This window comes from Budorcas taxicolor, chromosome 10 (assembly GCF_023091745.1).
Source record: "Budorcas taxicolor isolate Tak-1 chromosome 10, Takin1.1, whole genome shotgun sequence".
NCBI lineage: Eukaryota > Metazoa > Chordata > Mammalia > Artiodactyla > Bovidae > Budorcas > Budorcas taxicolor.
Genome location: NC_068919.1, coordinates 14,174,539 through 14,197,646, shown reverse-complemented (window position 1 = coordinate 14,197,646; position 23,108 = coordinate 14,174,539). Strand labels below are relative to the sequence as shown.

Sequence of the window (23,108 nt, the reverse complement as noted above, 5' to 3'; positions counted from 1 at the left end):
TGAAAGGTCACAGGAACCAACCAGAAAGCATTTCCAATGGCTAACGCTGGAAGATTTTGACAAGCAACATAATTAACATTAGTATTAGGCTGTAATCTATAAAATAAAATGTATATCCATGAATCCATACTAATTTAAATAAATAATTGAATAAATACATACCTGGAAAAGAAAGGGCTGCTAGTCCTCCTAGAAGAATTCCAGTTGATAAATGTAGACATTATGGGGGAAATAGAAGATCACCCTTAGCCACACTCTACAGTAATAGTCGTTGCAGGCAAGATCCACTGATGGCGAAATTAGTAGATGAACATTTGAGAAGAAACACAACATTTCCATAGTCAAAGAATATCTTTTCCAAATTACTGATTACAAAGGGAGAATAGTAACTTTATACTGGAAAGCCCTGGCAAGTACCCCTTTAAGGGATGAAGGCTACGGCACCGGTAATGGCACATTGATGTGTCCCCTCAGTATGATGCACCGAAAGGGTGCTCATGTCTGTGGTGTTCCCGACAAAGGTCCATAACCTGCATCGTAAGAAAACATCAGACAAACCCGAATTAAGGGGCATTACACATAAAACTGGCCAGTACTCTTCGGAAGTGTCAGAATCATGAAAGACAAAGGAAGACTTAGGAGCTATCGCAAATGGGAGAAGACTAAGCAGGTTTGACAGCTAAGCTCTGAATCCTGAAACAGAAAAAAGATATTAGTGGGAAAACTGATGAAGGTTGAATGAAGCACTGTTCCATTATTAACGTCTTGATGTTTATACTTGTACCATAGTTACGTAAGATGTTACCACTAAGGGAGGGTGGGGAAACGGCATATTGGAATGCTCTATACTATTTTTGCAACTTTTTTTGTAAGAGTAAAATTATTTCAGATTTCTTTAAAAAAGGAAAAACCAAACCAGCGAAAATAAAACACTTTCCCTACCCCACATCTTCCTCCTCTCTTTACTTATTTCCATTCCCCAACTCATTCTCATCTAGCTCTTGTTCCCATTTTCTGCTAAAACAGCTCACCAACAACTTCTGTGCCACTCGAGCTAATTGATGTCCTCCTGTCCCCATCTTGACCTCTTAGCAGCATTTGATGTTATGAATCAGTCCCTTTCTGAAGCAATAGCTTCTCTTCACTCAACCAACACATCTCCTGGTCTTCCTACCTCTCTGATGATTCCTTCTCTTCCTTTGGAAGAGGACTCTCCTTTACCCAGCCTTTAAATATCTCCATTCCTCAATGTTCCATCTAAGCTCCTCTTCCAAACCCATATTTCAGCATGAAGTGATTTTACCATATCCATAGTCCAGTTACCATGTATACAGATAAATCACAAATTTTTTGTCTCTAGCCCTGTATAGCAACTGCTACCATGACATACCCATTGAACGAAAACAAATTTATTAACCAGAAATATTTTTGACATCAAATAATCTGTATGGCATTGTAGTAGATGCAAAGAATTATGTTATCATCCTTGTCTTCAAGGAGCTTATAGTCTAAAACATGCAGAGACAGGCCTTGCAATGTAATGGGTAAAGGCATGGACTTGGAGTCCTAGACAACTGGGTTTGAACCATGACTCTGCCACTGGTGGTGGGATGACCTTGAGTAAGTTATCTAGCTTTCCTTAGTTTCCGTAGGGCCTTAGTTTCCCCTTCTATAAAGTAAGGGTAAGAAATCTTTCCTCACAATGCTGTTGGAAAAACGAAATGGAATTGTGTTAAAGCACTCAGCGGCGGAGACAAAGCTGTCTTTCTCTCTTACTGTGGCATATATTACAGTAGTGGTGGACAGATGTGAGAATACAGACTAGTGTGCATCCGTGCCAAGGCAGCTCTGTGAACACCAGTTGTGGGATGAATCTTAAGGAAGGAGACGTGTGAGTTGGAACGGTCAGGGAAGACATCCTACACGTGGCCAGCCTGGAGTGGAGGCTGAGTGAAAATTCTGACTTAAAGTTTGATAAAGAAACCACATGCTGAAACAGAAATAGTAAAGGATTTGTGGTGAGAAAATAGGAATTTAGATTGGCTCTGCCTTTGAAAAGCTCTAATTTTAGAAGAGTTCATTTTTAAACCCAGGTTGCTTCATGTGTAAATTGTGGACAGTGGTGTCTGTCCTAACCACCTTATATGGTTGTCAGTAACAGATGTGAAAATGGTTGTTGTCCAGTAAAGTATGGTATAAATTTCAGGCATTTATTGAATCTGCATATCTTAGTACAGGGTGTGGGCTTCAGAAATTGGGAACACGTCAGTCTGAATCCGGGCTTCCCAGGTGGCTCACTGGTGAAGAACCTGCCTGCCAGTGCAGGAGCTGCAGGAGAGGCGGGTTTGATCCTTAGTTCGGGAAGATCCCCTGGAAGAGGAAATGGCAACCCACTCCAGTATTCTTGCCTGGAAAATCCCAGGGACAGGGGAGCCTGGCAGGCTGCAGTCCATAGGATCCCAAAGAGTCAGGACCGAGCTTGCATACATGCGTAAGTCTGAAGCCAAGGTCATACTTACTAGTGGCGACCCAGAGTATGATCACCTGTCTCTGTACTCTAGTTTTCTTAAGAAAGGTAGAAACAGGATTCTTTGTCTCATTGCTGTTATTTCAAGGATAAAAAGAGTCCCTGTTCGTTTGTGAGGGCCCCCTAGCAGCCAGGCAGGATGTAGCACCAGGAGCTGTACAGCTGTCCATGCTGGGCCCTCATTCGGTGGTAACTTGCATCCAAGCCAGATTGACTGCTTTAGGATTCTGTGTATTTAGCACATACATAATACTGTGTGGCAAATCCTTATTGCAGATCCCATGTTACACCTGGACATTCAAGAACTTGCCAGTCTTACTACAGGCGGAGGAGATTTGGAGAATTTTGAAAGACTGTTTTCAAAGTTAAAAGAAATGAAAGGTAATTGGATCCACTGAGTCTTACAGGTTTCCACAGTGATGCTTCTCTGTTTTATCTAGTAGGATTTTACTTTGTAACTGCTAATAGCATTCCATGCTTTGGCCTCATCTGAGAAATGTAGATACTGTGGGACTGTGCCATCCTCTGTTGGTAAAAATTTCTTTAGGAAAATTCTCCTCTTTTTTCATTCTTTTTCTTTTTCCTTTTCCTCCTTCTCTTGCCTGTCTGTTTCTTTCAGTCTGTCTCATTAACATGGAATCAGTAAGATCCCTACCAGTTTACTCACGTCACTCCCATCCGGAAGGTTTGGAAGACTTAAACTAACAGCTGTAATGGCTCCACCGTAAACATGTGTTTTTGCAGCCCATCTTCTAGTGTTAGAACATCTATGCACTCCAGATTCTCCTGTGCGATTAGATGAATTTCTCAAGATGTATTTTCCCCCTAGACAGGGCTGCGACGCTTCCTCACGAGCAAAGAAAGATGCATGCAGAAAAGGTGAGAAAATGAGTCAGATACTTACTTACCTACTGCAGGCCCAGTGCTGCGAGAATTATATGTCACACTCGTTTACTGCTAAAGCGTCTTACTGTGAACTTTCTGTTGGGTATTCACTTATAATTATTTGAATATTTAGTTGCTGCCATCTAGCCAGGATTTTCCAGTGTATGTTGAGTGATGTGGAACATTGAGGCTCAGAATGTTTGCCTTCCTAGCTGTTAGGCTGGAAGACTCTTAGTTATTTTGTTTGGGTTGGGTTGGTTATTACCAACACATGTTCTTGGCAAGAAATGTATATGGTTTATGGTATTCCATTGTATGACTGTGTCATAACTTACTTATCCACTTCCCTTTTGGACATTTCAGTCATGTGCCCTTTTTTTTTTTTTCCTGTAGTGAAGTTGTTCATATCCCTATACGTCACTTATTTATACAGTTCTGATTATATCCTCAGTATAAAGTCTAGAAGTCCTGGATCAGGGTGTTCAGGGGTTTTGATAGATGTTGTCAGAGCACTGAAGAGCAAGAGTTTTAAGTCTTAATCAGTTCTGTGTGTGACATGAAACGAGCCGGTTTAGGTGTTGCCTAAGCTCCGTTGCTTGCTTCTCTCCACAGGTGGCCAAAGCCTTCTGGATGGCAATTGGGGGAGACAGAGATGAAATTGAAGGCCTTTCATCTGATGAAGAGCACTGAACTATTCATGCGAGGACTTGCCTAACTAGGACCCTAGCACTCTCTCCCTGAGATTATTCTCTCCTCAACCCCGTCATCTTTTGCTGAGCTTACCAGCATCATGTTGGCTGCCTGACTTGTTTATAGGGTCCCGTTAATTTTAGTTTTTAGTAGAGGGTAAAGCAGAAATCTCTTCTCCCTCAGTATATTGTAAGGGAGTGAGAAATTTTCATATAACATTTTTTGTTCTAGGAACGGGAGTGGGGTGAGCCTCGAAGGCCTGTGTGATTTGCCCAAGTTAAAGAAGAAAAACCACCACCAAGCTTTCCTGGTCAGTCTTTTGAGGAGCATTCCCTGTGTTCGTGTTGATCACTGCAGATCAGGAGTTTTCTGGTTTTCTCTTTCAAGGAGCTTGCTGCTCGAGGTTTGATGCTTTTGGTGGGAGGAAAGGAAGAAACTGCAGGTTTAATCTGTGCTCTAGCACAGATTATAGGTCAGCCACTGGCCCTCAGGTTAGTCTCTAGCAAAAAAAAAAAGCATCTGCGTATTTCATTTGAAATACAGTATCTGACCTCTTGGTAGAAAGTATTGAGAAACCAGTGTGAATTTTTAGACTATAATAAATGATGCAAAGGTTTTCTACTCTGGTGGGGATAAAAATAAACCCTTCTCTACCAAGTTGTGGGCAGGGGTGGGGGTGGGGCATGGGTATGAGAAACCTAAGGAATTTCCTGTATAGGCCATTGAATCGGTATGATCCTAGCCCGAGATTTTTTCATTAGTATTACCATGTAGAAACTTTTCTTCCTTAGAGTTTGCTACTTGAGATGGCAGGGATGTGTTGTCACAGTTGATACCCTCAGAACAAGGGGTGTTTCCTCTTCTCTCTCTGAACTCCAGAGATCTCTGCCAAACTAGTGACACCTAAGTTGGACTTGGTGGGAAGGCATGCGAATCCCGCAGTACCTGTGTTACTTCCAGGGCTGAGGAGTTCGGCTCCAGGGAAACTGACCTCCACGGGAGAGAATTCCCAGAAGAGTGGGAAATACAGCAAATGACACCCTTGTTTCTGTTTGTTTAGGGACTGTGTAATGCATGTCACGAGCCTTCCGTCTGCTGTGGCTCTCAGCTGGCTCAGGGCACGCGGGCTGAGAACTGCTGCTGGCCTGGTGTGGGTGTGAACCCCGTGGGTCACCAGCAGAAACGAATTTCAGACCTGTCTGTGCAACACCTTTTCAGCCCCGCAGAACCTGCTACAAATGGCAGAAGGAACGGCATGCTCCAGGGTCCTGGCCAGAGCGGCCACAGGATGGAAGGTTTCAGTGAGTGGGATGTTCAAGGAGGGCCGTTCCAGGGAAAACTGGAAGCTGTCTTCCTTGATAACTTTTTTCCTTTTTCTTTAACTATTCTGGGGGTCTTTGAGACTGTAGTTTACCACCATTCCAGCACTGTTTCTTTGAGGTGACTGCTTTGGCCATTGATGGGGAATGTAGGGAAAGTCACTTCTGGGGTTGCAAAATGAAAGGTGGAACAAGTTTTTCTTAAAATATGAAAGGTTTCAGAGAACACATAAGGTCACATGGTTTGGGAAAACAGACTATAAAAAGCTGTGAACTTGATCTTGTGGATTAAACAAAGCCAGGTGATTAAAGTGTGATTTATTTATAAAGCCTGCTTATGTATATTTTTATGATTTTGTTTTTTAGTAGAGGATGTGGGCAGGCAGGGGGAGGAGCCTTCCTTCATTGGATTAGACATAAATAGCAATAATCTGTTCATCAAACTCACTGTTTTAAATCTACCATTCATGTGTATAATACCATGTTTTCCAGGTCTCAGCTATCTCGGGGTATTGGCCCCTTCTGGGTGACATGTGAGATTAAAGTATACAGTAGTAACTACTAATGGCCCTTTTAAGAAGTGTGATCATGAGCTAATAGTGCAATAGAAATTGGAGACTATCCGAAGTGACCTACGTATATGCCACCACAAGTTACTATGGACTGTCCATCTGGGATTTAAAACAAGAGCCTCGGCTTTTTTCCCCCTTAAACATTTCTCTATTTGTGTAACACAGCGTCTGGCACAAACTGGGTCCTTAAGTTTGGTTTGGAGTTTCATTTGATATTTTGATGGCTATGATTGCAAAGTTTTAAGGTCCGTAAGTGTGGGGAGGTAGGGAGAGACAGGAATAAACTTTTTTTTCCCTGAGAAAATCGTATATTATGTAATAATTTTAGAGTGATGAAGACACAGATATTTTTATAATTTTAAAATATGTTATCCTGCCAGAATATAAGAAGATTGACAGAACCACGTCTGCTTGCTGCCTATTTATAGAACTTGGCCACATCTAGTTCAGAGAAGCAAGAGATTCAGGGAAGCTAGACTTAGATGGCTGAGTAATACGGGATGTGGTTCAAGGACCATAGAGCATGTCAGGCCATTGCTGTAAACTGCTTGTAACACAGGAAATGTGATCTACAACTAACTTTGTGTTCCCGCCATGGAGAGCTGGGGATAAATGGTTTTGCTGTGGCCCATCAGATTCTTTCAACCTTGGGCCAGTCTCTTAACAATGGTCATTAAGAGAGCACGTGGAGTACCCCTTGCCCTGCCTTGGCCTGCCATGGAAAAACAGTCTTAGAAGAATCACTGCCTAAGGGTAAGATGAGAGCTCCCTGAGCTATTCTGAGCTGGAGTGTTTGCTGATGCAAAGCTAAATTTAGCCAACATCTGTCCAGTGTGGTCAGAAGTTTGATTCATTGAACGTTCTGATTGATGGAGACGGTGCCAGGGCATGCTGGATGAGTTAAGAATCGGCCTTCACCAGCACCCCCTCCCAAAAAAAACTTTTCAAACAGATAAGACGATTTAGCTACAGCCTTCTATCATCAAATACCCATCTTATAGAGGACTGTAGGCAGAAAAAGTGTGGAAAATCAGGTCAGGTGTAATCCTGCATTCCTTAGTGCAGGATTGGTTTAAAAACAACACCCTAACAATTAACTTGCCCATAATTTGTGTGTTCCTGAAAGCATCATGCTGACTGTGCAGGGCAAAGTTCTAGTTTTGATTTAGATTCCACTTGGGGTTTAGATTAGTGATTTATCCTTGCACCGTTGGAATGTGAGCTCTTGCAGAAGGGGTCTTAGAAATTTTATTCTACGTTATATTTTATGCCTGTGGTTAACATCACCAGTCTTGGTCTTAATCTGGGTGTCTTTATTCAGGGTTAAGTGTGTGTTTCAGTTCTTCTGGTATAGGAAGTATCTTTCTTGATTCTGAGGTGTTTGATTTGCAGAATGAAGAGTTGAAAAGAGGTAATAGCAACAGTGTGATCTTTTTGATGGAACACTGATGCGCCCTGGTCCGGTTCTTAAATATGTGGTATTCTGCTGTGTTTCTGGTTGGAAAAGTATTGATTCAAACACTGGACCTAATGGTTATAACTAACTGCATCTTTGGAAAACAGGTTTGGGAAGAAGAAAATTTCTTTTTCCTCTAAGCTCCTTTTTCATGTGTGTGTGGGGGTTGATAGGCTTAAGTAGTTGAGCCTCACAGCTGCAAATCTGGGAAGAGTACCCAGGCCACACAAAGCCTCCCGGGTTCTCCCTGTGAGGCACGTGGCCTCCCCTTGTCTCTCCCTTTTCTGTCACTGACCAGGTGGCTTTGATGGTGCAAAGTATGGGCTGAATGAGGCCTGAGGTAGGAACTGTGTGGAAAGAGCAGCATAGTTCAGGAGAGATGAGTCTTTTCTTCTGAAGCCCAGAGGCATGGTCTGCATCAATCCTGTTGCTCCAGGAAAACCTCAGGAAGTCATTAATGGCTTTAGAAGGCCTCAGACCTGACGTTACGGACAAGCAATTGCAACCTGTTCCTTTATCCTGCCGAGAGCTGAAACGAGGCCTCAGTGCAGCCGGCCCTGCCTGGGACCCTTGTCAGTGCCAAGACTGCTCTGGCCGTGCCCGAGGCCACAGACGTCGGCAAGGATCTGGGCTCTCCTCTCTAACAGCTCGTCGTCTGACTCAGGAGGGAGACGGGCGAGCAAATTGAGGCCACAAAAGGCCGAACGCTGGGCAGGACATGAAGTGCGCTGTGCCCAGCCTTGACTGCTGTGGGAAGGAGCGCGCCCAGTGGGGTGGGAAGAGCATAATGTACACCTTGGAGCACCTAAGCTGATGGGCTTAGGGCAGAAAAGACAGGGAACTGTAAATCCAGGAACATCTGGCAGCAGTGCCAGCCAGCACCAGTTGATTACGTCTGTCTTGAGCCCACGTCAAGAATCACCTGGAGGGCCCCACTCCAGGATTTCTGATTCAGTAGGTCTGGGGTAGGCCCTGGGAATGGGGATTTCTAACATCCCAGATGATACTGATGCTGCTGGACAGGGGCTGCACTTTTGAGACCCGTTGACTCTGAGGAAGCTTGAATCGAGCCATTAGGCTAAGAATCAGGGTAGATATATGGGTGAGGTTGCAGAATTCTCAGCGGAAGCTACAGCGCGAATAAAGGTATAGAGATGAGCAAGGGGTGATGTTGGGGAAACCCCTGTCGTACAGCTTGAGAAGTGGTGGTAGACGAGGATGAAGTGGTGTTGAGAACCTTGGAGTACTGCTCTGCCTGCTGGGGAGATCATCAGGGAGCCGATGGGCTTAGGGCAGAAAAGACAGGGAACTGTAATTCCAGGAACATCTGGCCTCAGTACTAGCCAGCACCAGTTGATTACCAGTCTGCCTAGAGAGCTGTGTGGAGGATTCTGAAGCTGAGAATGGACTCAGCACTGTGATGAGTGCTTTGCATGGATAGAGAAATAGCAAGTGGTGGTGATTTTGCCCTGTATTTGCCATCCCTGGACTGAAGGGTGACAGATTCAAGTACTGGGGTAACTGTGATGAAAGGTAATCAGAACTTTGGGTGGTATTCCTTCAGCCATCTATAAGGACGTGTATAGAACAGTAGGACTTCCTAGGTGGGGCTGGTAGTAAAGAACCCGCCTGCCAGTTTAGGAGATATGAGTCAAGGGGTTGATCCCTGGGTCAGGAAGATTCCCCTGGAGAAGAGAACGGCAGCCCACTCCAGTATTGCCTGGAGACCCATGGACAGAGGAGCCTGGCTGGTTACAGTCTGGGTGGGGTCGCAAAGAGTCAGATACAGCTGAAACAACTTAGCGCACACGCACATACAGGATAATGTGAAAATGGATGGAAAAGATATTGCTACAGTAGAGTCTACTATAATATGGGCACCAGTTCATAGTTCAGCAAAAATATGTGATTGCCAAAAGAAACAGGATACGAGAATAAGATGTAGACACTACTTTCAAGGAACTCTGCTTAGACGGGTAGACAGTTCACACAAGTTGACTCCCTGGTGATAGGCAGGTTCACAAAAGGCTTCCTTTCTGAAGTGAGTCTCGAAGCATTAGGGGAGTTTAGCCAGGTGAACTGCTGGTGTGTCAGGTGGGGTAGGGGGGAGCAGGGTGTAGACTGGGGAGGAGGCGTTGCCATTGCAAGTAGAGCAGTCAGGGATTCTGGTGTGATAAGTGAGGAACTGTGTCACCATGGTGCTGGGGTGCAGGGGCGAGGTGGCGAGCTGGATGGGGCCCGGCTGCCAAGGGTCACGAGGTTCATGTCAAAGGCCTTAGAATTTTGTGCTGTGGATTGTGGGGCCGTCTGAGGTCAGGGAGGTCCTTGGATCATTGTGGATGATGCAGTTACAGGAACACAGGCTGGAGGCTGGGGGAGCGGTTAGGAAGCTGGGCAGTTGTCCAGGTGCTGGAGAGCCTGGGGCACAGGACTGTGAGTGGAGGGCCAGGACTGGTCAGACATGGGGCACAAGGGAGCGGTGGACGACTGTGACTTCATGGCCGTGGGCTGGGTAAAGGGCTGTGACAAAAGAGGGTTGAAGATGGTTCAGTGAGGGCAAGGATAAATTGTTCTTTTAAACTGAGTTCTGAGGTATTGAATTTTGGGCTTCTCTGGTGGCTCAGACAGTAAAGAATCTGCCTGCAATGCAGGAGTCAGGAGTCCAATCCTTGGGTCAGAAAGATCCCCTGGAGAAGAGAACGGCAGCTCACTGCAGTATTCTTTCCTTGAGAATTCCACGGACAGAGGAGCCTGGCGGGCTACAGTCCATGGAGCCTCAAAGAGTCGGACATGACTGAGCAACTAACCCCTTGAGGTACTGGTGGCACCTTGTACGAGGCTGTTGGATGTGAGTCTGAAGCTCGGGGTTGATGTCTGGGCTAGAAGTACTAATCTGGGAGTCTTGAACATATATGTGGCTTGCAATCACATGGGTAGGCGAGCTCTGTGAGGGAGGAATATCCAGGGTACCTACCATGGTCTGGGTGCACCACCATGGAAGGGGGAGGTGCAGGCCTGAGAAGAGCTTGTGCAAGAGGGTCCAGGGGAAGCCGGACGCTCAGGGCCTTTCCAAAAAGGAGGTTTGGTCCACAGGGGCGGCTGTAGAGGTACGTGGGGAGCAAGGAAAAGAAACGCTCAGGACTTGGGTGTGGGGAGGCGGCCTGGAGGTGAGGCTCCAGTAAACACGGAGTCAGGAAAGGAGGTTTGCTCAGGAAAGGGAGTTTGCTTGGGCAAGGTGGACGATGATTCAGTTGGGGTGTTGTCTGGCTCTTGTTTAACAGGCGGCTGGAGTTAAAGTTGTGGAGCTCAGGGACAGGCTGGTTAGAGGAATGGATCTGAGAGTCATTTGCTGAGAAGTCGACTAGATAAAACCTTGAGGAAAGTTATTTACGGGTAGGAGGCTGGAACTGGCCAGATAACAATGAAGGTAGGAATGTGATGTCATTCATGGAGGGCAAACCTACAGACTCGCAGGTGCCGTTCCTGTGAAGTCCGCCTCCCTCCTGGAATAGCGAGTACTTGGACTCTGGTGACGTCCTTAGAAGGAAGTGATCCAGCTGGAGAATGATTCCAGCTCTCTTCTGCCTTCCCCAATGGTTTGCTCATTCTAATCATCCTTTTTCTTAATCCACATCATCTCAGGTCAGTGTACGACTCAGCCAGGGGAGCGATTTCGAAGTCTCTTTCTCCTTGGGGGTTTGAAATTTAAAATGAATTTCCACAGGAGCTAAGTCACCAGAGCTGGAAAGTTGGCAGAAACCGACTTCTTTAGGAGTCTGAAACTTACCTCCACGCCTGCGGTGAGACTAATCTGGTGACCTGCAGTCACTGGCCAGCGGCTTTCAGACACAGTGGAAGTGAGCAGAGAGAGACTGACAGCCTGGAGGCAGCACCGCTGGGAGACGTGCCGGAGCCGGAAGCCCCCGCCCTCACTGCACGCTGCCCTCGGTGAGTGAGTGTGGGCAGTGGCAGAATGGGACCTGGCACACCTGGGCTCAGAGACTCTTTTCCCTGAAGGCCCCAGGCCCTTTAAACTCTCCAGCCAGACATGGCAGCGAGAACGAGTGCGCACTTCCAGCCCAGGTGCTTTTCCATGAAAAGTTTTATTAGAAGGGCACTTACGGGAGGAAGAGAGGAGAGAGAGGACACATTTAACAATAGGGGTACAATGCTTGAACAGGTGCTCAGCTCTTAAGATACAAAAGTTAGAAAAATCTAAAACACTATAAATACATACATGCTTTTTACAAAGGTATTAAAAGGTCAGGCTGGCTGAGAAGGGAAGGTAATCAGCATCCTCCATTCTCTTCCCCACCCAAGCAGGAGTCCCGCCCAGGACAGCCTAGTTGCAACAGCAGCACGGAAGGTGAATGAAGGCTTCTTGGGGGCAGGTGGCTCCAGCCCTCTGTACAGTTCTCGCCCCTGGGAAGGGGGAGGGGCTGGGTTCAGAGGCCCCTGTGGACGGGCCTGCGTTTGCCTGAGCTAGCTGCCTGTGTTCACATGCTGCCACACAGGGAGCCAGCCTGGGTTGGTGGCTCTGGGGGCCAAGCCCAGAGGCACTGCGGCCCGTCTCTTCCCAAGCCACTGTCCTCGGGAGGAGAGCCATTTCCAACTTTCTTCCAAAATTAAATAGTTATCTGTCTTGGTTTTAAGAAATTATTACATAAATATAAAAACACCAGAATGCTCGAGTGTACATTACTTCAGCATTAAAAAAAAAAAAATTACAGGATCACTTGAGAGAATTTCTCAATCCAGTTTACACAATACATGAGTTTTTCTTTGTGATAGCCGTGTTTCTGAAAGGTTGCTTGTATAGCAAGTCATCTCCCGACTCTCCCATCAGAGATGCCTCTTCAGTTTTGATCCATACATTCTTCTGCTTTCCTACCCACTTGAGAAGTGGCTGATACTCCTCCAAGACTGTTACTTGAAGGAAGGTTCTGGAAGGGAACACCTGTACCACACCAAAGTGACACGACTATGTTGAGGTTTTCTTCTAGCAAAGATGTAGATTTAGGGAGAAAACTCCAAACAATGCCAGCTGAAGTCACAGTGAGATACAGGGTTCAGAACCAAACACGCTCCCTCTTGCCACTGGTAACCCCCTTGATAAACAGTCGTAGGAGCAGCATGCCAATTCCTGTCCCTCCCTCCTTTTACAGACTGCAGAGAGTGGCCTAATGGGAGCTCTGGCCCCGCAGAGGTCCTCAGAGCCTCAGAAATGGCAGCTTGGGGCTGCAAATGAAATCAGATCTCTGCCTTCTCCCCAAATGCATGACATGCACACATTACTTCAAGAACACTTTTTTCTGTGGTTTGAGTAAAAGCATTTAGCCCTGGAATATGTCCAAACTCCAGGAAGCCAGAGGGAGATGGAGAAAAACAAACTGAAGCACAAGATATGTGCTACAGCTCATTCCAATACGTTAACAATGATTTAAAAAAATAATCACCACGGACGATTAAAAAAAAAAACACCTCACAGACAACATAAGGACAATGAAAAAGTCTGCCAGCAGCCTTGCCCTCCTGTCTGTTCCTCCTAAGAGTCAAAGTCCCCGCTCCTGACTCTGGGTTTGTCTCAAAATGTCAGGTCTGCAGCCTGCCAGGAAGGTGGCTAGCAGAGATGACGTGCCAGCACAGGCCTGTAACCCGAACTGCCAGGGCGGCTACCTACTTGCGCTGGAAGGCTCCCAGTACTAAATAAAGTTAGGAGTGGGGAGGGTGTGGGAGGAGAGGAAAGGGAACAGAAGCTGGCTCCCGGGGGAGGTGCCGAGGCCAGGGTCTAGGGCCCCTGCGCTGTAGCTACACCCAGGTCAGCATTGCCACAAGCCGCAAGGTGAAGGTGGCCTGGCAGGGAGCCCGGACAATGACACCAGAAGCACTCTCCAGCAGCTGCCATCACCCCCGAGAACTGCCCTCCTCCTGCCCCTTCACCTGTCCTGTCTTTCAATGTATAAATGCCTTTATGCAATAGGGTTTTAGAACTACTTTTTATGACTTGTAGGACACTAATATTACACATGCCTCAAAGCCACTTACGCAGCCTCTATGATGGGAATGAAACCAGATCCTAACCTCTAGATACAACCAAATTTTCTTTTGAAGGGTGCTGAACGTGGTCTTCCCCACTTCTTCCTTACCCATCCTCCTTCAGCAGTCTAGTTATAAAGAGAAAAGGCCAAGTAAGTAGCTTTTGGGAAAAAACACAAAACTCCATGCCTCCTAGAAGGATTCTTTAGCTTTCAGCATTGTGGGTTCTAAGACGCCATCCAGATGCAGCCAGACGTGACCAACCAGATCACCCAAATTGGGCTGTACCTGAAGCCAGATCCCAAGTACCTGGAGGACAGCTGTGTGCCGCAGGAAGTGCTCACAGGAGATCACGGGCCCCTGGAGACTGCTCCCCGTGGCTTTTAGTGGGGGCACTGCAACGGCTCCAGCCGAACTGAAGTTAGAAGCCATACCACCGGTCTCAGAGCTGACCGAGAGCAGAAACACATCCAGGAGGTTCAGACGATTTCTTGTATCTGTAAGAAGCAGTCCACGATCATTTCACACCAGGCAGAAACTTCAGACCCACAGCATCTGGCCTCAGGTGGAGTGAGGGGCTGTGTGGTGTCTCTGGACTCTGCAGCCCTGTGTGTAGTCCAGGTCTGGCAAGGCACTCCTGTCTGCTGCTGTGTCCTCTGGAGGCATGGTGAGCAGCCCTCCTACCTGGACTTTGGGGCTGGAGCTTCTGAGGCCTAGGGTCCTGCGAGCAAGGCACCAGGAAGCATCCAGCGTCTCCACACAGCATCACAAATGTCATCACATTTGAGGTTTATACCTGCCAAAAGTACACAACTTTCTTCCCTTCACCTGGAATAATACAGGACTTCCATAGGAAATCCCTTTATTTTTCCTGGTAGAAAACCATGCAAAAAATATGGGATAAGTCATTTCATACAAAAAACAGCAGCAAAGAATAAAGTACCAATTGCAAGTGACAATTCCATCTGCTGTATTCTGCAAAAGGTCAGTATAAGGGGGCTCTTTGTTTTCCAGTTGAAATAATCTATAGTAGTTTCCTCACTAATTGCCACGAAGAGCAATACTTATTACGCATTCTAACTGCTAGAGTTGTCACTGACGGGCCTCTGCCGTGAGCTAGATAATCTCATACCGCAGGGGAAAGATGACAGACCTCTTTGCACCAATTCTGCAGTTGTCAAAGGTGTAAAAATAATTTTTTAATAGCCCTTTTATTTGTCTTTGTCGGTCTGAGATCTTTTCCTCTTGATGAATGTGCTTCTGTCAATTTCAGCTTCCAAAAGTACTGGCAGGTGTCTTAACAAAACCTAGAAAAAGCTTCACTTTGGGAGAGAAGTTGCTGGGTCCCACTCTGGTTTCCCAGTCAGTGTGTCAACCGGGGTGGTTTTTTTTTTTTTAATCAAATGTTTAAAAGAACATACGATACAGTTCACTTAATTAACGCAACCGACTATACCAACCAATATAACCAAATGCATGAGAAAGCGGAGCGAGCTCTTACAGGTGACCGGGACACCCTCGCACACCTCACGGACAGCTACCTCCTGGGAACACTGTGATTCGGATCTCTTGTGAGATTAACAGGATGATACAAACTGTATGCCGCATATGCGCTGAGCCTCAACAGATCCTGCCAACTGCTGAAAATGAGGGCAAATTTAAGGTCATTTTTAAAGAAGAGGTGTCTTACCACCTCTTGCCACCGGTCCCTACGTGCTCGATTGTGGACACCATCAGTAGGCTCAGAGAGGTGGAGACAGACGAGCCCCTTTCCCGCCGCAAGTCAATTCAGCGCCCAGGTACACGGTCTGCTCCTACTGGGGTTTGGGAATATTCAGTGGAAGGGGAGGGCTGGGCCCGTGGTGTGCTCAGACCCCTGCAGGCTTCTCCCTGCCCAGAGCACCCAAGGCGAAGTCCACACTCCAGTCCTAACCAGGGGGCCAATTCCTGTTGGGCGGTGACATCTCAGTTTGCTGTCTTTAAGAAAGAAGGGGACCAGGGGAGCGGCAGGTGGTGAAACACTACCTGTCTGCTCACGCCACCAGAGCAGAAGCCGTTTCTTACCCTTCATAGCGGGGCCGAAGGGCCAACGTGTTAAGCAGACAGCTGTTCCTAGAAATCCACCTCTGGGTTTGCTTTCGAGTTTTGGAAAACAGGCTGATGCCACTTTAGTTGAGGGAGAAAAATTTCTTCTTTGACACCAGTGAGTTGAGTTCTGATTTCTCCGCCTCCTATATGGCCCTCTTCCCCAGATCCACCCTCCCTCCCCTCCCTCTTCACTCGCAGTGTCCCTAGGACACGCTGGAGCAGCGGATGCTAGGGGAACCCATCTGGGTGAGGACCTTGTCAAGCCACTGCAAAGGTCCGTTCAGGTGCAGCTCAATCCAGCAGGGGGTGCTGGTCACAGTTTGTCTCCTGCAAGACATTTGAGAAAAGGGTGGGTGGGGGCCATTTAGAAGATCCAGCAGCAAGCACACAGATGCTTTGGAGTGGCTTCTGATTTGGTGTCAGTCTTCCCAGAGCCAGAGAGAGAGCCTGCCCTGCCAGACCCTGTCCTGGAGAAGGTGCCACCAACTTGCTGAAACTGCCTGCCAAACTCCTCCAAGCAGGAAGGGAAAGGAGGTGGCCCCCTTAAAGAGAAACATGTAAGGCAAATACCAGGGTGCCCCAGAGGCCCACCGGTTGCCGTGACGGGCCCCTGATGGAGAACCTCCAGCCAGAGCAAAGGTCTTCCCAGCCTCCTGTCCTAAGTAGGCACCCACAGCTCCCCTGCCTCCAGCCCCGGCAGGCCACAGTGACAGGCGTCTGTCTAGTTGAGGGGTGTTTTTACAAAGCGCCGACAGAGTCCGCATGCCGTCGGTCCCCAATGTGCTGATATAATTCCCATCTATGGCCTTATTTTGGAAAATCTTACGAGCAGAGCGAGCCATGGAACAATTACTGGAAAAAAACTAAGGCACACCACACGTTTCTTTTCCCCAAAGCCCTCTGTCTAAATCCAGGCTGGTTGATGACGCAGCTCGCAGGCGAGCTCCCAAAGGCCTCCTCTGAGCAAAAGGCTATCTGCTGAGGCCGGAGGCGCGGGTGCCAGCTGGAGGTGAGAGGCCCGGGCCCCAGGCCCGGCTCTCGGCCACCTCACAGGAAGGGATGAAACCTTCCCCTCCTTGGCCCAGGAGGCAGAGGAGGGCGAGACTGTTCTGGGAAGGGGCCGTGCCGCCAGTCAGGCTGCTCCACAGGGCTGCCAGGCGGCAGTGACGTGGTGGGCCGCACAGGCCTGGCTGTGCTGGCAGCGTGTCCTGCGCGGTGACACAGTGGCCCCAGGGAAAGGCTCTGGCCAACCAAGGGCCTCTTCCCCCAGCACTTGAAGCTGGAGGGCCGCGTGCCGTGCCAGGTTGAGAGCCGCCAACCCCAGGGCACCACCCTCCTCGCCTGGCCTGCACATCGTCTGAGTGGAAGGTTAGAAACTGGCTTGCAGACTCAGCCCCGGGGCGCCTGCCTGACCTGGGTGCCTGCGTGCGACCCTCAAGACGGCAGTCTTGAGTGTTAGGAGAGACACACAGACCTCCCTCTGACTCTTTCCCCACTGGGTCCATCTTTAAATATTTCCCTTCCCCAACAAAAAACAAGACTAGTTTTCTAACCTTTCTTGTTGCCTAGATGATTCCAGCCAAGGCTAAGAGGTGAGCTAAAATGTCCCTCGGGCTGGGCCCGTGGGCCTGGGCTAATCGCAGGCTGTTATCAGCCTGAAGGCTGACCACTCGGACTGCCCAATTGGTCACACCTCCCCCATTTGAGAGAGACCCCATAGACCAAGGGCTCTGTTCCCCAGCACTGTGGGGCAGACACGGAGAACAGCAGCTAAAATACGGTAAATGACAGACGAGGATTTTACGGACCGAAATCCTCTAATGAGAATCTGACTTTCCATAAGTCACGCTCATCTGGATTTCATTATAAATGGTGGCCCAGAGCCAATACTGAAATGGGTTTGGCCCGGGTGCAGAATGACTGCAAAACAAAATGGATTCCAAACATCTGGAAAAATGAAGAGAAGGGGGAATAACTTGCGAGGTGCTGGCTCGGGTTGACATGTGGGTGCCCCTGCCTCTGCCGTGGAGTGGGGGCTGGGCGCACAGACGTGCCTCTCGAGGCAGCTCCTGTGCAGGTGTGGAAAGAAAAGGAATGGGCAGCTCTAGGCCCACACCCGAGCGGTCTGAGAGCTTCGACAGAGCAGACCAAGGACACCCCTGACCAGGGCTGCATTTAAACCAGTACATGAAATTCTGAAAGAAAGTCATTTCTAAGCAAGTAAATATTGTTCCTTTGACTGCTGGCATCTCCTCTCTTCCCTGCTTTCTCGGTTTTAAAATCCTAGATCCTCAGGATTACCAGGTCAGAGAAGGAGCCACAGAGGAGGGAACCCTGAGAGGGAGACTTAACTCCTTGGAGAGGGTCGTCCTGAAACCATCTGCCCAAAAGAAACGAGGAGAACGCCACCATTGGAGGCTCAGCGTTTCCACCAGTGATGCGACAGGCAAGTCAGTTTCCCTCCCTGGGCCTTCGTTCCCTCATCTGTACGACGGTGATGATACCAACATCCCCACTCAGGGTTGTGAGGATGAGATGCTTCCAGTGCCTGAGAAACTTGAAACGCTGGGCAAGCGGCGCTTAGCTCTTCCTCGTCTAATGGGACTCCGCCCTGCGCTGATCCCCGGTCCCCCTGCTCTTCAGGGAGAGGGCCAGCCTAGCTCATCTCTGAGGAGCCCCGCTCGGCTGTTCTGAGCCCCCTGAGGCCCTAGGACAGGCGCCCCAGCACCCACCTGTACTCGGCTCCCCAGCCTTTGACGAAGCTCATGCGAATGGTGCACATGCGGGTCAGCTGGTACACAGCCTCGAAGCCCTGGTTGACGGACTGAGCCAAGAGGGCAGCGAACTCCTGGTTGTTGAAGATCTTCAGGTTGCACCCTGCCAACGGGACAGACGCAGAGCTCACAGGGACGAAGGCCGTGCGCGGCCTGAGCTCCCCTCCTGGCTAAAGCCACCCCCCAGACCAGACTCCTCCTAGTTGTTGAAGATCTTCAGGTTGCATCCTGCCAACGGGACAGACGCAGAGCTCACAGGGACAAAGACCGTGCACGGCCTGAGCTCCCCTCCTAGCTAAAGCCACCCCCCAGGGGACCCCCCAGACCAGACTCCACGCTCAGCCGCCTGCTGGGGGCGGCCCACATGGTCTCCACCCTGAAGCCAATGCCACTTCAATAGGGAGGTGCAGCCGACACAGCTGGAGGGGATGCTCAACCCTGGTCCATAAGTTCTAGTTCCCAGAGTGGGGGAAGGCTGAGGGAGATAGTCAGGTGGGGGGGCTCTGCCCTGGGTGAAGCAGCCAGGCAGGACTCCAAGGAACAGAGAGACAGGGCTGTGACCTGAAGGTGCCGTCGGCGTGGGGCATGGTCAGCCACTTGGGGAGCAGAAGCCCGTGCCCTTTGATGGAGAGGGCGCCAGACAGGGCAGCTGAGAGGCTGCCCAGCCTGCCATGCCAACAGGAAGTTTAGCAGAGGGTCCTGGGCACCTTCCACCCAGGGTTCTCCGATGAATCCACCTCTGCTGGGACCAGGGGTAGCAAGAGATCTGGGCACAAGGCTGGGTTAGGGTGACATTCACAGGAAAGTGAAGGTGTGTGCCTAACTCTCCCAGCAGTACAACCAGAGACAGGCATATGTGAAGTGTACAATAAATCTCCTGTTTGAAGTCCTACAGCCCAAGTGCCAGGAATGTGTCAACCAGAAAAATAAAAGACAAAGGCACATGCCAGAAATGCCCCAAAGGTGAGCTGAGGTGACACTCACTAGCGGGCCAACACTGACTGGGCCCCTCGGCTGGCTGTGTGACTCTGGGCTGGTCCCTTTCTCTTCTAAGCCCATATCTCCTTTATGAAAGAAGAGGCTGGCCTCAGGAGCCCCCAGCTCCGACATTCCAAGAACTAACAGCCAGCACCACAGCCGGCTCTGCCCGAACCAGAGAGGCTGGGAGGGCCAAGGGGTGGGCAGAAAGCCAAAAGTGCAGCTGGGCTTCCTCTCCTTGTCTTCTCTGAGGGGACAGGAGGCAGCGCAGGGCCCACAGTGGGCTCCAGCCCCTGCCCAGCGAGCAGCAGAGGGGCACACAGCCCTAGGCTCATCCTGGCTTGGCCACTTACTAGCTGTGTGTCCTGTGCAGGTGACTTAACCTCTCTGAGCTTATTTCAACATGCCTCCTTGCCCGGAAAGCTAGAGTAACTGGAGAGGACCAAGTGAGCCCCAAGATAGACATGTGCTCTGTAAACGCAACCGTACAACCTGGGAACAGAGAGCACCACTAGCGTCTCAAACTGCATTCTTCAAGTGACTTTGCCCATGACCTGCCGCACCACCATCATCTGCCTCTTGGCAGGCAGGAAGACATGCCACACTCGTGCCGTAGGCAATGGCCTGAGCCACACATTCCACCTGCCGGGCGCAGTCCATGCTCTGCGGCTGCGTGTCCCGGGAGGAGGGGGCCTCGGGGCTTTCTGCCTCGGCTTTCTATGCAAGGTTCTAGGTAAGATCAGCCTCTTGCCTGGTCTTCTACCCAGAGCTGCCCCTGTCCACACCACCCTCTGAGGTGAGCCAGGTGAGTCCTCCACCCCGTGGAGTACGTAGTCCTACTCAGAAAACCCTCAACAGTCCCCTTGAGTAAACGTGATCTCGTGTCCTTCCATGGCCCAGTCCCATCCTATTTTCTAAGCACATCCCCAACTGTCTTAAACAGCCTCCAGCACAGCCAGAGTGCAGTCCACACGTGCCTTGTCCTCCTCCACCCCTAGGCCTTTGCCCATATCATCCCCTCTGCCTGGAATGCCCTCAGCCCCTGCCCCCATCACCCTGTGCCTACCCCTTCCACACTGGTGCAGGCCCATGGCTCCTTGCAAGCTCAAATGCCTTACCCTCCATGAAGCCGCCTCTGAACCATCCTAACAAATGCTTCTCCCCGTTGGTCCCGCAGCATGTGACCTGCGCTGCTTGCTTTGTGCTTAGCACCACCCTCCCTTGTATTAAGCACATTTGGGTCTTTGCCTTGTACACTCAGCTGATGGGTACACTCTGAGAGGGCAGCAGCAGGGCTTCCTGTACCCTCCCATCCCCCAGAAGCTTCCAGCATGGCTGTAGGAAGGAAGGAGGAAGGGAAGAAGGAAGCAAACAAGCATACTACCTCAGCATCTGTGCATACAGGCAGGAAACAGGTACCCACAGATCAAAGGCAGACCTGTCAGATGCTGCGTCTGTTCTGCGGAGGTTCCAGGAGGTCACAGTAAGACAGCAAGGCACAGAGAAAACCCAAGTGAAGCATCTCCAGATTGTCAGTGCAAACACCAATGAGGAGAGAAGGAAGAAGAAAGCTTTCCGGCATCCCAGGCATGCGCCGCAGAGGAGAGGTCCACAGGGAAAGGGTGGGTGTGTAGGTGGTAGTACCTGGTGGAATCTTGCAGACGGTGGCTGGGTGCCAGCCATAGCGCTGGTTACAGTTGGGAGACTGCACAAAGATGGCGCTGTCACTGAGGCATTCTGCGAAGACCTCCCCTCCGATGTAGTACAGCCGCACGCCCCGCCCTAGAGAGATTCAGGTTAGCCTGGACCAGCTCTCTGGCCCCCACACAGTGGTCCTGGCGCCCGCCGCAGCAACCACAGGAGGCAGAGCTGCAGTCGGTGTTCCAGGTGGCTGGTTCTCCAGCAGCATCACCAGGCAAACGGGACCTGAGTCCAGGCCTAATCCCACCAGGAGGTGCTGGGTGATGCTGGGCTGCTAAACTAGGGAGGCAGACAATGAGAGGAAAGAGCACAGGTAAGTCTTAATGGCAGCCTCCACCAGTGATCTGCCACAGGCCCCAGCCAGTTACTCAGCCTCAGTTTCTTCGTCTGCAAGATGGAGATGATGAAAATACCTACCTCACGGGTGCCTGGTGAGCAGTAGCTGTTGCTGTTGCTGCTACTATTAGGTCGCTTCCCCTTCCAACATTCATGTAGTTGGAAACTCATGTAGTCAACCTGCAGAGCTGCTCAGGCAGCAGACACCCCAGGAGCCCTTCACTGCAGGTGTGGCTTAATTAACGCCACCCCCAGTACCTTTCTCCTCTCGATGCATTTTTCTAAACCATTCCATAGGTCTACATCATTTCGTGTTCCTTCATCTCTTAAATCCACTCCAGATGGACAGAAATTATTTTTAAACTGGCCCTGCAATTCAAGCGGTTACATAAACCCTCCAACAATCCTCAGCAATCCTCGGCCAGGGGATGTACTCTTCTGCCTGGAAGGCCTCTGTTCCCACTCCAGGCGGGGAGAGGCCCTGAGGGCCGGGAAATGGAGCCAGATTTCACTCGACGTGGAGCGAGATGGAAAGCAGGTGATCAGCTACAGGCCTGCCACCTCGTCCCACAGCTGTCCCCTGCCCCCACTCCCCTGCTCTGCCTGGCTCGGTGCTACAGGACTTGGCGTCTCGAAGACCCCAGGGTGCCGGCAGACCCGGGGAGGGGGTGCCCAGTATTATGTCAGTCAAGAGCAGGAGGCAGGGAAGGTGGGAAGACAAGATCCAAAGAACAAAAATGTTTGTTTAGGTAACTTTTAAAATACTATTTTTAGATACAGAGAAGTATGAAGTGAATAAACAAACCTCTGTGTATACCACTGCAGGTCTTTTTAAAACAAGTGGGAGGCTGTCTGGGAAGGGTACAGGCTTGGGGCAGAGGTCTCTGTGTCACACACTTGCTGTGTGCCCTCTGCCCCTCCCTGGGCATCAGGTTATTCCCTGGAAAGTGATCCCACTGCTGCAGGCCCATGGCTTTCCAACTTTTAACTGGAAAACCCTCTCTCTACACGAGATCTTCTGTGAAGGCCCATGATACAAGCAAGAGCAGAGGTGCTCTGGTTCACATGGGCCCGGACCCCTGCTGCCCTGCTCAGCTCTTGAGTTTGCTCTAGAGCCCCTCAGCCACCGTGGATGCACTGAACAGTGTCTGAGAATACCCACCCTCTCTACACCATCTCTACAACCCTTCCAGGTGACCCTGGATCGCAAAGTTGTGAACATCCTCAGCATGATAATTTTATGAACAAACCGAGGGACACACATCAAGGCTTCACCTTCCCTATACTGAGTGATCTTTCACCACGGGCTGGGGCTCAGAATAGTGTTAGCAGCAGTGCTGTCCCGGCTGCAGGCAATGAAAGTGGAAGAAAGGGAAAGTTGCTCAGTCATGTCCGACTCTGCAACCCCGTGGACGGTACAGTCCATGGAATTCTCTAGGCCAGAATACTGGAGTGAGTAGCCTTTCCCTTCTCCAGGGGATCTTCCCAACCCAGGGATCAAACCCAGGTCTCCCACATTGCAGGCGGATTCTTTACAAGCTGAGCCACAAGGGAAGCCCAAGAATCCTGGAGTGGGCAATACCTACCGTCTTTTCATCTTTTTTAAGTTCCTAGGACAACTATATGTGAAATGAACAAATGAAAGATCACTCCTCCGAGACAGACTATCTACCTGTCTGCGCTCCGTACTTTAAGGGTATTTTTATTAAGAGAATGGCACAGCTGCAACCTGGGTTCTACCTGTCC

The 23,108-nt window shown here is 49.6% G+C and overlaps 2 protein-coding genes across 2 annotated transcripts in view; one reads left to right on the top strand and one right to left on the bottom strand.

The window, feature by feature from the left end:
- Positions 1–4,728, top strand: part of AAGAB (alpha and gamma adaptin binding protein) — a 70,564-nt gene extending 65,836 nt beyond the window's left edge. The window contains exons 8-10 of the mRNA XM_052646845.1: positions 2,804–2,908; positions 3,357–3,406; positions 4,025–4,728. Of these exons, the coding sequence (XP_052502805.1) occupies positions 2,804–2,908; positions 3,357–3,406; positions 4,025–4,102 (233 nt within the window). The 3' untranslated portion in view covers positions 4,103–4,728. The remainder of the gene's footprint in view (positions 1–2,803; positions 2,909–3,356; positions 3,407–4,024) is intronic.
- A 6,805-nt stretch (positions 4,729–11,533) lies between these two features.
- SMAD3 (SMAD family member 3) overlaps positions 11,534–23,108 on the bottom strand; it is a 126,829-nt gene continuing 115,254 nt past the window's right edge. The window contains exons 7-9 of the mRNA XM_052647119.1: positions 20,970–21,107; positions 18,306–18,450; positions 11,534–15,900 (exon numbers count right to left, since the gene is read on the bottom strand). Coding sequence (XP_052503079.1) covers positions 15,777–15,900; positions 18,306–18,450; positions 20,970–21,107 — 407 coding nt within the window. The 3' untranslated portion in view covers positions 11,534–15,776. The remainder of the gene's footprint in view (positions 15,901–18,305; positions 18,451–20,969; positions 21,108–23,108) is intronic.